This window comes from Galeopterus variegatus, unplaced genomic scaffold, assembly GCF_000696425.1.
Source record: "Galeopterus variegatus unplaced genomic scaffold, G_variegatus-3.0.2 Scaffold4171, whole genome shotgun sequence".
Taxonomy (NCBI): domain Eukaryota; kingdom Metazoa; phylum Chordata; class Mammalia; order Dermoptera; family Cynocephalidae; genus Galeopterus; species Galeopterus variegatus.
In genome coordinates, this window is record NW_007730282.1 from 134619 (window position 1) to 149640 (window position 15022).

General features: G+C 33.6%; 1 protein-coding gene across 2 annotated transcripts in view; it reads right to left on the reverse strand.

The window, feature by feature from the left end:
• Positions 1 to 15022, reverse strand: part of CAMSAP2 (calmodulin regulated spectrin-associated protein family, member 2) — a 55764-nt gene that overhangs the window by 22120 nt on the left and 18622 nt on the right. For both annotated transcript variants that reach the window (XM_008586892.1, XM_008586891.1), the window contains exons 3-6: positions 14085 to 14117; positions 10681 to 10822; positions 10228 to 10367; positions 1643 to 1736 (exon numbers count right to left, since the gene is read on the reverse strand). In XM_008586892.1, coding sequence (XP_008585114.1) covers positions 1643 to 1736; positions 10228 to 10367; positions 10681 to 10822; positions 14085 to 14117 — 409 coding nt within the window. The remainder of the gene's footprint in view (positions 1 to 1642; positions 1737 to 10227; positions 10368 to 10680; positions 10823 to 14084; positions 14118 to 15022) is intronic.

Genomic DNA, 15022 nt, shown 5'->3' on the forward strand with positions numbered 1-15022 from the left:
CACTGTAGCAGTGCGCCACCGGGCCGGCCATCTTTGCTTCTTTATGAATTAGTTGGTATTTGGATAATCAATTAAAGAAAAAATTTCATTGGAAAATAATTAAACCCACTGGTATAGTTTACATTTTTCTAAGTAACTCTGGAGAAGACTTGATTTACTTTTTGACTTAGAGATCTAATGCAACAGCAATGTATGTGAAAATCTTATGTTAATTGTAAAAAATTGTATAAATATTAGTTATGATAATCACTAAAGATATCTGACTTTACTTAATGGCCTTTGGGAAGGACCTCAACTTCTTCACAGGTATTCTTTGTTATATAATGGCTCAGTATTCAGAATCTGCCTTAAGCAGCTTAGAGATATAAACTAAATACACATTCTTGCATATTTCAGATTTTTGCCTGAGACGCAGTGGGCTGCCTGAAGTAAGCTCATCATACTCACTAGAAGGATACGCCTCCCCCTTGGGTATGTGTTTTTTCCTCCCTCCTTAACTTTTTTTCAGGGGGGTCAGCAAGTCGGGGGTAAAGGTAATTATAGCAGTTAGAAAAATAAAATTTGGGGGCCGGCCCGGTGGCGCACTGGATAGTGCGCCGCTTGGGAAGCGCGGCAGCCCGGACACGGAAAAAGACAAAAAAAAAAGACAAAGAAAAATAAAATTTGGAGCCAAGAAAAGCCACTAAGCAGTTGAGATGCACAATAATCATATTTTCTGTTGGGTGGGGGCAGCCATTGGTCGCAGAAAAAACTGGTCTCATAAGTTATGTTGGAAGAAAGTACTTCAGTGGGGCTAAACTTAATGTAGGATCATTTTTTTCCCTGTAGAACAAGCCTCTGGTTTTATAACAAAAGCCAACAGAAAATCTGTTTTGCTATATGAAATTTTCTTTAGAGAAATTTCAGGAAAATTTTTTTCTTTATATCTAGGGATCTTTATAGCAACCTCCTTATTAGTTTTATTCTTATTGTGTACAACAATAGATCATGATATTGTAATAATCACAAAACCTACTAGGCTTAAAAATATATACATACACACCTTTTTATGGTTTCATGGCAAATTCAGGTTGTTTTTGAATTAATACCAATTAAGGCCAATCCATAATTTGAGTAGATTCTGGGTAACAAAATGTTAAAAGAGCTAAGGATAAGGATAAAGATGCAAAGAGAAGAAAATGGGCAAATAGTTAATAAAGCTAAAAGCTCCACACCATAAGACTTCAAATTCAGTCACTCTTTCCATTTTCTTTTTCTTCTCTCCTATCTTAATCATCTGTTTCTCACAGTGAATTTAGTGGCCTTACATATTAAAATACTCAGAATCTATCAAGAGCAGAAATCGAAAACAATAACAGGCTTCCCTCTAAAAGAATAATGAGGGGAGTTTACAGCTCCACACCATAAGACTTCAAATTCAGTCACTCTTTCCATTTTCTTTTTCTTCTCTCCTATCTTAATAATCTGTTTCTCACAGTGAATTTAGTGGCCTTACATATTAAAATACTCAGAATCTATCAAGGTAAGAGCAGAAATCGAAAACAATAACAGGCTTCCCTCTAAAAGAATAATGAGGGGAGTTTACATAAACTTTACATTTTTTCTGTTTATAGCAACATTCAAAATTAAAAAGATTGATTACCTCCTTGTGGACGAACAACACGAGGCTGTACAAATGATGGCTTCACAACTTCAAACCACCAGAAGAGTTCTGCCATGAACACCAAATAATTACTCTATATAAGAAAGTTAAAAAAATTAAAAGAAACCTAAATTAGGTAAGATTTGACCACAGATTAATGATAAAGAGAACTTTATTCTGCTTTATCTATTAAATAGGTTTAAGCCTCATGCATTCATCGCTGTAGTATATCTACTATAGGCTATTAAACCTGGGACAGAATATTACATTAGCTCTTGTGGGTAAAAATTATAATAACTATTCAAACCTCTTTGCTGATTTGCTATATAGTTAGCACACATTAATCGTTCTAAACATGCAGAACTTTGATTTAATATATAAGGTACTTTTCTTCCAAAGTATATACAAAAACTTAAAGAGCTATTCAATCCTTTGACACTGTGAAGAGTGGTTATCATTTTCTAAAAATGATTAAGCTCTACTCACATCCCTAGAAATTTCTCCAAAAAGTAATTTGGTGTATAGTTAAAAAATATTACATTTATGTGTTCATAATGCTAAACTCAACAATAACCCCAAAACTCTAGATTATGACTAACTCTTAATAATTATGAAATGTACAAACATTTTAATAAAATTTAATGTTATCTGACAAATTTTGAAAAGTTAATATGGACAAGTCAATAATGTTTACATTTTATTATCTGTATTTGAAAATGCAATAATTTTTTAAATGGCTTAAAATTAAAAGAAAGGACTAAGGGTCCTTCCTCAAAAGCACATTTCTACTACAAGCTTATATTTTAAAATGCATATATCATAAAAGCTATACAAATGAAGACTTATTCTCATTTTAAGCATTTGTAAGTTTTAAAAACTAGCACTACACAAAATGTTTTCATAATCACTTAAAATAACATCATGCCTTTTAAATTTGAGGTATTTGGCATCTAATAAAATAATAACCGTCAAATTTATTAATATTTGATGAGGTCTCATTTCATATTAAATTTCAGTTTTTAAAATTACCTCTGGAAATATGGGTATTTTCCAGTGTTTTGCCTCCTTCTTCCTACCCGCTAATAGTGAATATGTCCTCAAGGCTCTACACATTCTTTCCTTAGAGTTCATGCACTCTCCTGATTTTTTGTTTCTCTTATTTAAGCTGGTGACTTTCAAATATTCATTTCATACCTGATACTTCCAGAAGGCTACTGTATATATAGGAAGTGAAGGAAAGAGAAGAATCAAGTGTGACTAAGGTTTTTTTCTTGAGCAACTGATACTACCATTCAATGAGATGGAGAAGGCTGGGAGAAACAGGTAGTGAAAAGAATCACAAGTTATCTTTTAGATGTTCATTAAACATTTAAGTGAACCTGTCATGTAGGGGGTTGAGTATAAGAGTCCGGTGTGTTATAGAGGATAATACGCACTGGTATAGAACTTGGTTTCCTTCTTTACTTTCAGCATTTGCTTTTACTATAAATTACCAGAGTATTCAAATGTTTGTATACTAATATGTACTATTTGAACCAGCCTTTAAAATTTGTCACTTTAAAAAAAAGTAATGAGAACATTTATAATCCCTAAGGCTTGCACTGAATTTCATCCCTGACTGCTTTATCAGTAACTTTACATTCTTAACTATATTTCTCTCTGCTATACAATTTATCCTTCCCCTCTTAACTGAATCCTCTCTAGTTGGCTTTTAAACATGCGCAAATGTCTCCCACTAAGAAACAAAACAAAACCTTCACTCAGTAACTCATCACTCTCCAGTTTCTCCCCACCTCTACCTTATTACCTCTTCACAAACTTCTTTAAGAGCAGGCCTATAGTAACACTCTCCATTTCATTCCTTGCTACTCCCCAAACCACTCCAGTCTGGCATTGAGCCAAATCATTCCTCCAATAGCATCTGCTCAAGTTACCAATGACTTACACGTGTTGCTTAAATCAAACAGATTTTTCATCTTACTTGACTTCTCAGCAGCATCTAATACCCCTGATCTCTCGCCTCTTTGAAACACTGCCATGCCTATGCCTATCAGCTACCAAATGACTCTCAAATGTATGGACTGTACTTACATATGCAATGGCCTACAGAGCATTTTCTTTTGGCTATCTCAAAGGCACTATGTCCAGAATTGAGATAGTGATCTTCCCCACAAATCTGACCTTATTCCAGTCCTATCACACCCCTCTTATACCAGTGTGCAAACCAGAAACCTAAGAGACATCCTTGACCCTCCTTCTATCTCCCTTCCTTCCCATATCCAACCCACCATCAAAGCTTGGAGATTTTGAATCCTAAATATTTCTGGAATCTACCTACTTCTTTACATCTTCATTATAACTACTCTGATTCAAACTGTTTTCATCTCTTGCTTGGAAGACAACAGCTTTTTCTTTGGCTTATTAAAAACAAACTTTTCAAAATGCAACCCCCACCTTCCTCCTTTCCATTGCTTTTGAGATAAAGGAGAAACTTAACAGGACCTACAAGAGGCTACTTGATTGAGTCCCTTTTTATCCCATCAGCTTCATTTAACACCACATTCTCCAGGGTTGCTCATCTTACCCACCAGACTATAAGGTCTAGAAAGACAAGGCTTGTGTTCATTTTTGTATCTTCAGTGTTTAAAACAGTACCTGGCACGTAATAGATGCCCAATAAATGTTTACTGAATAAATGTATAAATGAATGAATCTATGCATAACAAAAAGGACCAGCCAGCAAAACATCAAAATGTTGATAGGGAATATGCATAGGTAATAAGACTACTGTGATTAATCTTTTTTTCTTTATACTTATCTTTACAGTATACTTTCTAAAGCCAAAAGATAAAATTATTTTATAAGTATTGGTGCTGAGTTCTACTCTACTAGTACAGTTAACTCAAGCTGACTATATTTTTTGGAAAAGCACTGTGTAAGTGCTTGATAATTATCTGTTGACAGGAAAGGAATTAATATTTTAAGGACCTTGGTAAGAAAACCATCCTAATAACATAACTGTACTGTTTGGCCACAAGATGTCAGTACAGTAAGAAATGGTTTTCCCAGTAACTAAAGCTCATGAAGATTATTTCTTTCTGAATTTATGATGATTAAACAGCAATAAATCTGTCACCATATTCCAAAAATGATACCATATTAATTTCATTTAAAAGCTGCTTCTTTCCTTTTTTAAAGATGGTCATATAGCTACATATTAACACTGTAAAACAATGTAAACAATACAGAAAAATACAGATATATAGAATATAGAATAAAAAGGAACAGTATGCTTTAACCCCTTTCCCCAAAATCCTAATGCCACACTCAGAAAAAAACACTGTTAACAGTTTTGTATGCATCCTTCTATAGACTTTTTAGTGCATCTATGTACGGGTACAAATTTGTATACAAATAGAAAGAGGATTTTTAAAAAATACAAATTGCAGCACTGCATACATACATTATGTTTGTTACCTGCTTTCTTCACTTAACGTCTTGGAAAGTTTTCTTTATTAGTAAAAATACCTCTACCTCCTTCCTTTAAACAGCTCAAGTGTACTACAAAACATTTAAAATATGCCCTTTTCTAGGGTAAATGCTGGACATAGCCCTAATCCTCCTTCCCCCTTGGTCAAGGTAGTTATTCAAGGAAAGGCATGTCCCCTGTAAGAGTGAACAGAAGGCTGGAGGGAGCAGGGACCCTAAGTAAATGAACTAGCATGCTGGAGCCACGGGAACAGCCAGTATCTACTTATCTACTCAGCCAGATCTCCTGAGCTCTGAGTTATGTGAGCTGGGTGAGGATCTGAAATGACTTATTCCCCTACTCTGCCCTGTTCACTATATAACTGTTGTATGTATTCCATGGCAGCGTGGATTTTCTGTCCAACGACTGCCTCAGTACCTGTCTTAAGTCTAATAAACCAATGTCTCTACCTGTTGGTTCTCTGGGTGAGTCCTTTGGTATAGGCAAACACTACGCGAGTGCCCTCGCAGAATTGGGTCTCCCACGTTACACCTATTAAGATGGATTGTTTCCAACTTTTCACTACAGTGAACAATCCTTACACATGCCTCTGTGCATTTTTAAATTTGGTTAGATAATGTGAAACTACCCTCTAAAATGACCACACCAGTTTATACTTCTACCAAGAGGGGAAGACAGTGCTCTCTCTACACCTTCATAAACACTTGTTATTAAAATTAAAGTGAGGGCCGGCCCAGTGGCGCACTGCTACAGTGCGCCGCTTGGGAGTGCTGCGGCGCTCCCGCCGAGGGTTCGGATCCCACATACAGACCGGTTCCCGCTCACTGGCTGAGCGGGGTGCGGGCGCAGTGCCAAGGGTTGCGATCCCGTTGCCGGTCCCGGTCCGGTACGGGCGCGACACTGAGGGTTGCGATCCGTTGCCGGATACGAAAAAAGACAAAAAGGGAAAAAAAAAAATAAATAAATTAAATTAAATTAAATTAAATTAAAGTGAAAATGAGGTGCCCAGCATCATGCGCCAAGCAACTTCTTTATACGAAAAAAGACAAAAAGGGAAAAAAATAAATAAATAAATAAAATAAAATTAAATTAAATTAAAGTGAAAATGAGGTGCCCAGCATCATGCGCCAAGCAACTTCTTTAAGGGTAAAAGTCTTAAGTTAGTCAACTGAAGTAAAAGCTATGGTTCTAGTAATTTAGCAAAGAATACAGAAAGTGACCAAAGCCCTTTCTGTAAACAATTATTTAATTTTAAATATTCCTAATTTAAGAAAAATATCTTTATATCTGGATCAAGCCCAGACAAAGTTGATCTAAATATCAGGACCATATATAATTTATTGGAAGCCCAAGGTATACCAACTTAAACAAGTGTAATCTTACATCTCAATGTATTTAGACAGATGATTTCTTTTCCCTTTGAGATTAGATTACAGAAGTAGTATTTAAATTTTTTAATAAACAAGTACCAGAAACGGCACTAACAAGATACATATGAAAGTAATATTTCCTAACTTGTATTTTGATAAAAATGATGAGATGTAAACCTTCAAAATTAATCAACGTTTTTCTTTTGATGTGTCAGATAGCAGGAAGTGAGTACTATTTTGGGTCAATATAAGCAGTGGCTTATTTTGGAAATGCCTTTACCATGGCTCTATTTTCTGCCTTCTGATAATCCAGTAACAGTTAAAGGAAAAAGGATATAAATACCAGAAAGAAGGAATTTAAAGCACAAATACCACTAGCATCACTGTGAGAGGAGGCCATTAGCCGTTTTTATTAAGGTTGGCATTGGAACTATGACTAGGATTGATATAAAGTTGCTCCTCTCAGCCAGACTTTTAAATAACATCTATTATAAAATCATTTATTCCTAAATCTTTGAAATAGAAGTAGTAAACTTTAGGCAGGTATATAAGAGACATAAAGGAATTTTATAGCTGTGGGCCACTGGGAATAACAAGGATTGCTTCATAGCGTAACATTCTGGATCAAGAAGCTGCTTTTTAACTTGTAGCTCAGAAGTAGACATGTTTGAGACATGTGTCTTTGCCACTAGAAAGTAAGTTCCAAAATGACAAGGATCTTTCTCTGTTTTGCCCACCAAATTATCCCAATCACCTAGAACACTACTAGGTGCTCAATAAATATTTCTTGAAAAAACAGCAGTAAGCAGTGGCATATCATTAACAGGCAATGTGTGATATTCTGAAAAAAGGGGAGTACTATTTTGGGTCAATATAAGCAGTGGCTTATTTTGGAAATGCCTTTACCATGGCTCTATTTTCTGCCTTCTGATAATACAGTAACAGTTAAAGGAAAAAGGATATAAATACCAGAAAGAAGGAATTTAAAGCACAAATANCAGTAACAGTTAAAGGAAAAAGGATATAAATACCAGAAAGAAGGAATTTAAAGCACAAATACCACTAGCATCACTGTGAGAGGAGGCCATTAGCCGTTTTTATTAAGGTTGGCATTGGAACTATGACTAGGATTGATATAAAGTTGCTCCTCTCAGCCAGACTTTTAAATAACATCTATTATAAAATCATTTATTCCTAAATCTTTGAAATAGAAGTAGTAAACTTTAGGCAGGTATATAAGAGACATAAAGGAATTTTATAGCTGTGGGCCACTGGGAATAACAAGGATTGCTTCATAGCGTAACATTCTGGATCAAGAAGCTGCTTTTTAACTTGTAGCTCAGAAGTAGACATGTTTGAGACATGTGTCTTTGCCACTAGAAAGTAAGTTCCAAAATGACAAGGATCTTTCTCTGTTTTGCCCACCAAATTATCCCAATCACCTAGAACACTACTAGGTGCTCAATAAATATTTCTTGAAAAAACAGCAGTAAGCAGTGGCATATCATTAACAGGCAATGTGTGATATTCTGAAAAAAGGGGCAAAAGTAGTGGTTAATATTAAAATAGAATTCGTTTTTAAAACATTAATTTCCAGACTACTATTTTAATATTTCCTACCTTCTTTCTTTCCCTGTCTAGGTTTTGTCTCAAGTTCTGGGATCTGAAGGATCCCTCAGACATATTCCACAGTCCTGTTGAATGTTGAAAGTGACCAGTATTTCCTCTTGCTATTTCCTTATGCTAGGCTCTTAATCTCTATTACAGCACAGCATTGTCATTGTTTACCAATATGTCTCCTCTGCTAAACCACTGGAAGTCTTTCAGGAATGTAAGCACCTTGACGGCAGGTTTATCGGAGGTGTGTGTGGGGGGGCGGTTCATTGCTTTATCCTCAATACTGAGAATAGCGACTGACACATGTAGACTCTCAATAAATATTTCTTATGAATGAATAAATGAATGAATTCTTCAGCCTTAACACAATGCCTGACATAAAATAAGTTCTCACCAAATATTTGTCGAACATTAGTGTGGGTCCTGAAATGTTCTAAAAGTTATAATAATCCCGAATTCTGCCATTTTACATTTTGCTGACAAATTTATACAATGCTACCTCTCTTTTCATTTTAATAACTTTTACATACTTGCATTCTGTAGTTTCTTTGGACAGTGTTTTATTACACTTTGTTCTAACAATACACATAATGACACTTAATGATTCTCCAGAGTAGCTACAAACAAACCCTAAAATTCTTCAAAAGCAATAGGTGTATGTACCCAGTTCATTTTCACAATCTGCTTTTGAGTCATTTACCAAAACATAAATTGTATCCATGGCGGTTGCCTCCCACCATGTATTACTTAAAAACAAATCTTGAATTTCAAATAAATTACTATTTTTAAAACATTTTATTTTAACATTTATTTGTATGTATTTGTGGGGTACAGTGTGTTGTTTCAATACATGCATATACTGCACAGTGATTCACTTCGAGTAGACAGCATAGTTTTGTCCACTTCTCTTCCTACCCCACCCCTCAATTACTACTTTAAACACTCTATTTTTCATTGGGAATTAGAAGGAAAAGCCCCCAAACTTTTCAATATCCACAATTATAGTACAGTTATATTGTAGCTCAAGATTTTATAAAATTGCCTAAATGACTCAATTACAAAACATTTCTGATTTCTGAATTCACTTTATATTAATGCCACAAAAAATACAACACTAATATTACTAAAATAACCTCTGAAGGGTAATAAATAATCCTTGAAGTATTAAAAATATTGTATAATTAATACAGCCTAATTTTCAACATTAGGAATAGAATGCAATTTTCAAAAATCCACTTGTGATTGTTATTTCTAACATTTAACATCAATGCTAACAAAATATAATCCACTTACAATTAAGGAAATAATACTACCCATGGGAAATTTTAATTATTCTTTTAACAAAATCTAAAAGCAAACACTAATAGTCAAAGGTTAATAAAGAAGACAAATGTCAAATAATCTGATGGCTAAAGAGTAATTATGAATGACCTAGTGAGAATAAATAAACTAAATTTAAATTTCATGCTCAATAACTCATCATACACATAAAATATGCAAGGATACCATATTGTTTTATATAACTATATATCTATTACATACTTATGCATCATGGTAGTTAAATAGTTTAATTTTCAATTTATTTTTTATTTAATTAAAAAATTTTCAAGAAAAATAAGGCTTCGTTACTTACAAAAAAAGAATCCTATTTGTTAGCATCTATCTATGGTCCCGAAACACTTAATGGCGCATATTTATTTTTTATTTAATTAAAAAATTTTCAAGAAAAATAAGGCTTCGTTACTTACAAAAAAATAATCCTATTTGTTAGCATCTATCTATGGTCCCGAAACACTTAATGGCGCATCCTCTATTTTGCCAACATTTAAGACAACAGATCAGTTTTGTACATGAGACTCTATGTTCTGCTTTGCACTGTAAAAGAAATCTGTAGCTAACAGTGTAAATTATTTTAAAACATAAAATAAGCAGAAATATCAAACAAAAACTATTTTTTCAAAAGCTCTTTTGACTGATATGGTTAATCTGTAAGCTTAACCCGTGGCTAGGCCTGTGCTTATGACATGCATGTGACTCCCACCATGTTATATGTTTTTTTTAAACAAACTTTAACAAAGCCAAGGGAAAAAAGAAAATATTTAATTTACCTTTATGGATGAAGCAGCATAGAGCATATCTTCTAGGGTAAAATGGCAACACTGGTTCAAGTATTCTTGGCAAAATTCTTGAATCAGCTGCAGATTATATAGGCTATCAGCCAAAGACATAGTTTCTTTCAAACAAATATCTTCAAATAGAAAAAGAGCAAGGTCATGACTTTGGGTTAAATTGATAATACATTTCAACTCCATTTCATAACTAGTGACTTAGCACAAATATACAATTATGTGGAATCTGTTTAACGAACATACATTTATAAACATAGTGGTCATTACACAAAAAGACTTAGAAACCAAGCACTACTTTTCCAAGCTATCTTCCTCAGAATTATACATAAATGTTCTTTTTTAAAAAAGCCTTCATTACTTTTTAAATATTATTATCTTAAATATTTGTTACCATATATCCACAGTTCAGAAATCTTTCACTGGAACACTTACCCTCTAATCTGACAACACCAGGACAGTAAAAATGAATAAGGGCAGCTAATGCACAGCCATCTGTACCATCTTTCAACAAATTTTCTACCAATGGAATGCAAGGCAGTTGCTTAAGCAATGTTTGCTCTTTCCTATAACGAGCCTAGAAAAAAGAGAGAGAGAGAGAGAGAGAGAGAGAGAGAGGAAAATAAGTACTAAGCATCATACAGGAAAAAAAAATCACTACTGTAGATTCTAATGTATCAGTAATAAAATATAAATCAAGAGAAAGGAGGACTACTTACCAATATCCTTCTTTTCCAAATAATATTAGATACTACCAAAGTTAAGCACACAGTGACAATACTGTAACTTTGAAGCTAAATACTTAATATAACATTTTATTGTTAATCTACATGAAATGGCATATGGCTTAAATACTTCAATATTATAAAACAGACTTTGAACACTTTGTACCCAAATCATTAGTTCTGCTCTTTTATAATTAATAATAAAATTCATTTACTTTAATGCTAGATTTAATTTAGGATGAAATTTTTTATACAGAAAGACTGAAAGTTCTTATATGGGAAGAAAAAGAGTACTATTTGGGCAGAAAGAATTACAAGAATTATCGAAAGCGGTGAGGGGAACAGGATTTTTTTTTTTTTTTTCCTCTTAAAGGAAATTTGGAGATAAGAAAAATCACTTTGAGGAACTGGAATAATACCACCAACACATTCTGGCTTATCATTTCAATGCTGAGAAATGCGATTAAAGAATTAACTTTGAAACTGAAAAAAACCCTCCAAATTCAGGTTTTATTAACTATTAACAGTATGAGGGTTCCTGCTCCCTCTCAGAAAAACAGAAGAAACCTTTGTATTTAAAGATTGTTCTGTGTGGCTGGATACAAATTTTTAAGACAGTAACTATTAACAGTATGAGGGTTCCTGCTCCCTCTCAGAAAAACAGAAGAAACCTTTGTATTTTAAAGATTGTTCTGTGTGGCTGGATACAAATTTTTAAGACAGCTCTCTCAAAATGAGACATGCTGTAAAACTGGTTAAGAGAACAAGCTTGAGTAAGATTATCTGGGTTCAGATCCTGGTTCTGCCACTTATTAGCTTTGTGATCTTGGACAAGATACTAAAATTCTCATTTCTCATTTTCCCCATCTGTAAAATGGGGATAATAATAGTACCTACTTTATAAAACCAATGGAGGATTAAACAAGATGATGGACACAAAGTGCTGTGCACACTGCTGGGCACATAGCAATCAATAAAACTTAGCTGTTAATAGCTATTAGCTCTCCTAAAGCCAAAAAAATAATGCTGAAGATTTAGTGAAGTTGCATACTAAAGTTAAAACACACAGTAAAACTTGATTATATAGGTTACTGATATTTAAAGTTATTTTTTTGAAAAAGATAATCAAAACTAACTTTTATTCTAATGCTATCTAAACTGGTTATCTCTATATTTCACTCATAAAATCATGGGATAAAATACCTTTGTGAGAATAAAAATTAAAAAATAAAAATTCTTACTGAAAGAGAACATTTAACATTTGATGGTGAAGTTAGATTCCTTTTAAATGATACGCCTCAGAAAAGCATATGCATTAGTGAAGAAAGAGATATTTATTCCTGCTTCCCTCTCACCGGCTACCCAAGGATAAGATTCATGGAGCATATTTTCCTCTTGAAGGTTTTTTGAGGAGCCTGTCCTTATTAATCAGTGCAGGTACAAAATGGTTTGTTTCCAACTCAGAGAGTGCTTATATTCAGAAAAAATTACCTACACGTACTATACAGATTCTTTAGTTGATTACTGATTTTTATATATAATCCTTAGAAAACTTCCTCACTTCGCTGCTAGGAGTTAGTTTAAAAACCAAGCATGAGAAGACAAGAGGAGGGAGAAGAGGAGAGGGGAGAGGGATGTGGGAAGGTAAAGGGGGAGGAAGAGAGGAAGGGAGAAGGGAAAGCGGAGAAGAGATAGGATTCAGGAGAGAGAGGAGGAGAGAAATCAACCAGTAGCATTTCAAGGTAGCCTTAAGCTACCTTTCTCATTTAGTAAGCACTGTTCCAGATCTTTACACTCTTTAGGTTGCTCATCTAGAATAAAAATAGTCTAAGTCTTGGACATCTTCTAAGTTGGACTGGACCCAGTCTCAAACTTTCCAGGAAGTTTTCAGTAGCTTGTTTTCAGCCCACAATGTGAACTGGACTGAGCCAGGCATCCAGCATTGTAGAAAGAAGAACTGAATTGTGTGATTTGTTCTATTCCTCTCTGCCAAGCAGCACTTCTGGACAAGGTGTGTGCCTACATGCACGTGCACACACACACACAGCTTTAGATGGTGTTAGCAATAAATGTCTATGATTTAGACTAGACAATCAGAGAATTATGAGTAGCATGTCAAAACATTTTTCTGAAGACTGTACCCTAGAAGATATATCAGATAAACCAACTTTAAATTTTGAGGATATGTGCAACTCTCAGAAAGTTCATCTGTAGTTCATGAAAGTTATAGGCCTTTTATATATGAACATACTATGATGTGTTTTAATAAACCTTCTGCATGAAAACAGTCCATGTTCTTTCTACAAACTTAGAAATTTGGAATTTAAAAGGAGCACCATATTTTCTAAATTTCAACATTATGGTGAATTTCTAAATTACATATATATATTTGTTTTGTTTTTTGAGGCCGGCCAGTAAGGGGATCCAAACCCTTGACCAATATGGTGTTACCAGCACCATGCTCTCCCAAGTAAGCTAACCGGCCAGCCCTTCTAATTTATATTTTTATTCCAGAGAGTGTAAAATAGTTATTAAGTTGTTTAACCTCCCGCTCACCCCCAAACACATGCATACATTTAATCCTGAAAGATTAACCCTTCAGGTCGAATTAAAACTTAATATTGTTTTGATACAATACTGGTGAGGACACAGAAAAACTTTTGCTTTTTAAATTACACAGAAAGTGAAGTGTCCTCTAAAATTCAGTCTGAAAAGAAAATGATTCTGTCAAAAAGATGATTTTAAAAAACAGATAACTTACAGACGTAATTCAAACCCACTAAAATTGTTAAAATTAATGAGAACCTACATCCATAAATTTCTGGTTATTTATTTATGTATTTATTTATTTTTACCTACTTACTGATAGTCCATTAATACTGACAAGATTAGCAAAAGGATGCTTACCCTTTAAATTATTTTGAAAACTTCTAATCCAAGCTTTGTGTAGATCTTTCACCTTTCCATTTTACATTCTTATCAAATATCTTAAAATCCAGTCTCTATTGAGAGACTAAAAGAATTATATGAAATGACTATACCAGCAAGTCATAAACAATAGCATTCTACAATTACAATTTTGGAGAACAAATTGAAGTAGCTGCACAAACTTACTGGAACCAGTTTCCAAAACCATTTGGAAGGAGACTTCAGAGGAAGCAGCAGAAAAAAAGGGGAAAGCAAAAGGTAAAGGGAAAATTCATCAGAATTATTTTCAATTAATGATTGTAATAAAGTTTCTGATTATGGAATTTCAAGTTTATAGTTCTCATAACATTTTCTCATATGTTAATTAATACTTTAAAAATATATAGGTTTCTAATGATAAAGACAACCACCTTCTCCTTCCCTCTCTCCTCTCCCCATACAGAAATTCGTTTTTGGATATCTAGGATATGCTGCATACTTTGGCAGCAAAGAATTTTAATTCTGAATTCTGGAATCACGCATCATATTTAAAAAGAAATCTATAGCATAAAAGGGAAGTAAAAAGATTCTAGGGCTAGATTTGCAATCACAATTCTTAGATATTTGTAGACCAAATCTAACAAAGGCAATATTCTTCCCAATGGAAAAGGAAGAAAGATCATTTCAATAAATACAAGTATAAAGCAAACAGCGACGTAGTAGAATACACCAAGATGATCATTTCTTTCATCTATATTAAAAGGTTCTTTTAGTTAACAGAGAAAAGATCTAGTTGGCAATTCTTACTAGTTAAGATTGTTATAAGTCTCTAAAGCAACTAACTACTAACATAAAGAAAATATAAATGGTGTTAATTTTACTATCTAGGGGTGTCCCAAAGAATCTAATTTTTCTTTTTAAAAAAAATGAATATAATAAACCCATAATTTCAGATAACATAAATTAATAATTTGTGATTATTTATCTTTGTATTTCCTAGAACAATTTCTTTCTTTCTTTTTTTTTTTTGGAATTAATAATTTGTGATTATTTATCTTTGTATTTCCTAGAACAATTTCTTTCTTTCTTTTTTCTTTCTTTTTTTTTTTTTTGGCCGGCAACAGATCGCAACCCTCAGTGTCGCC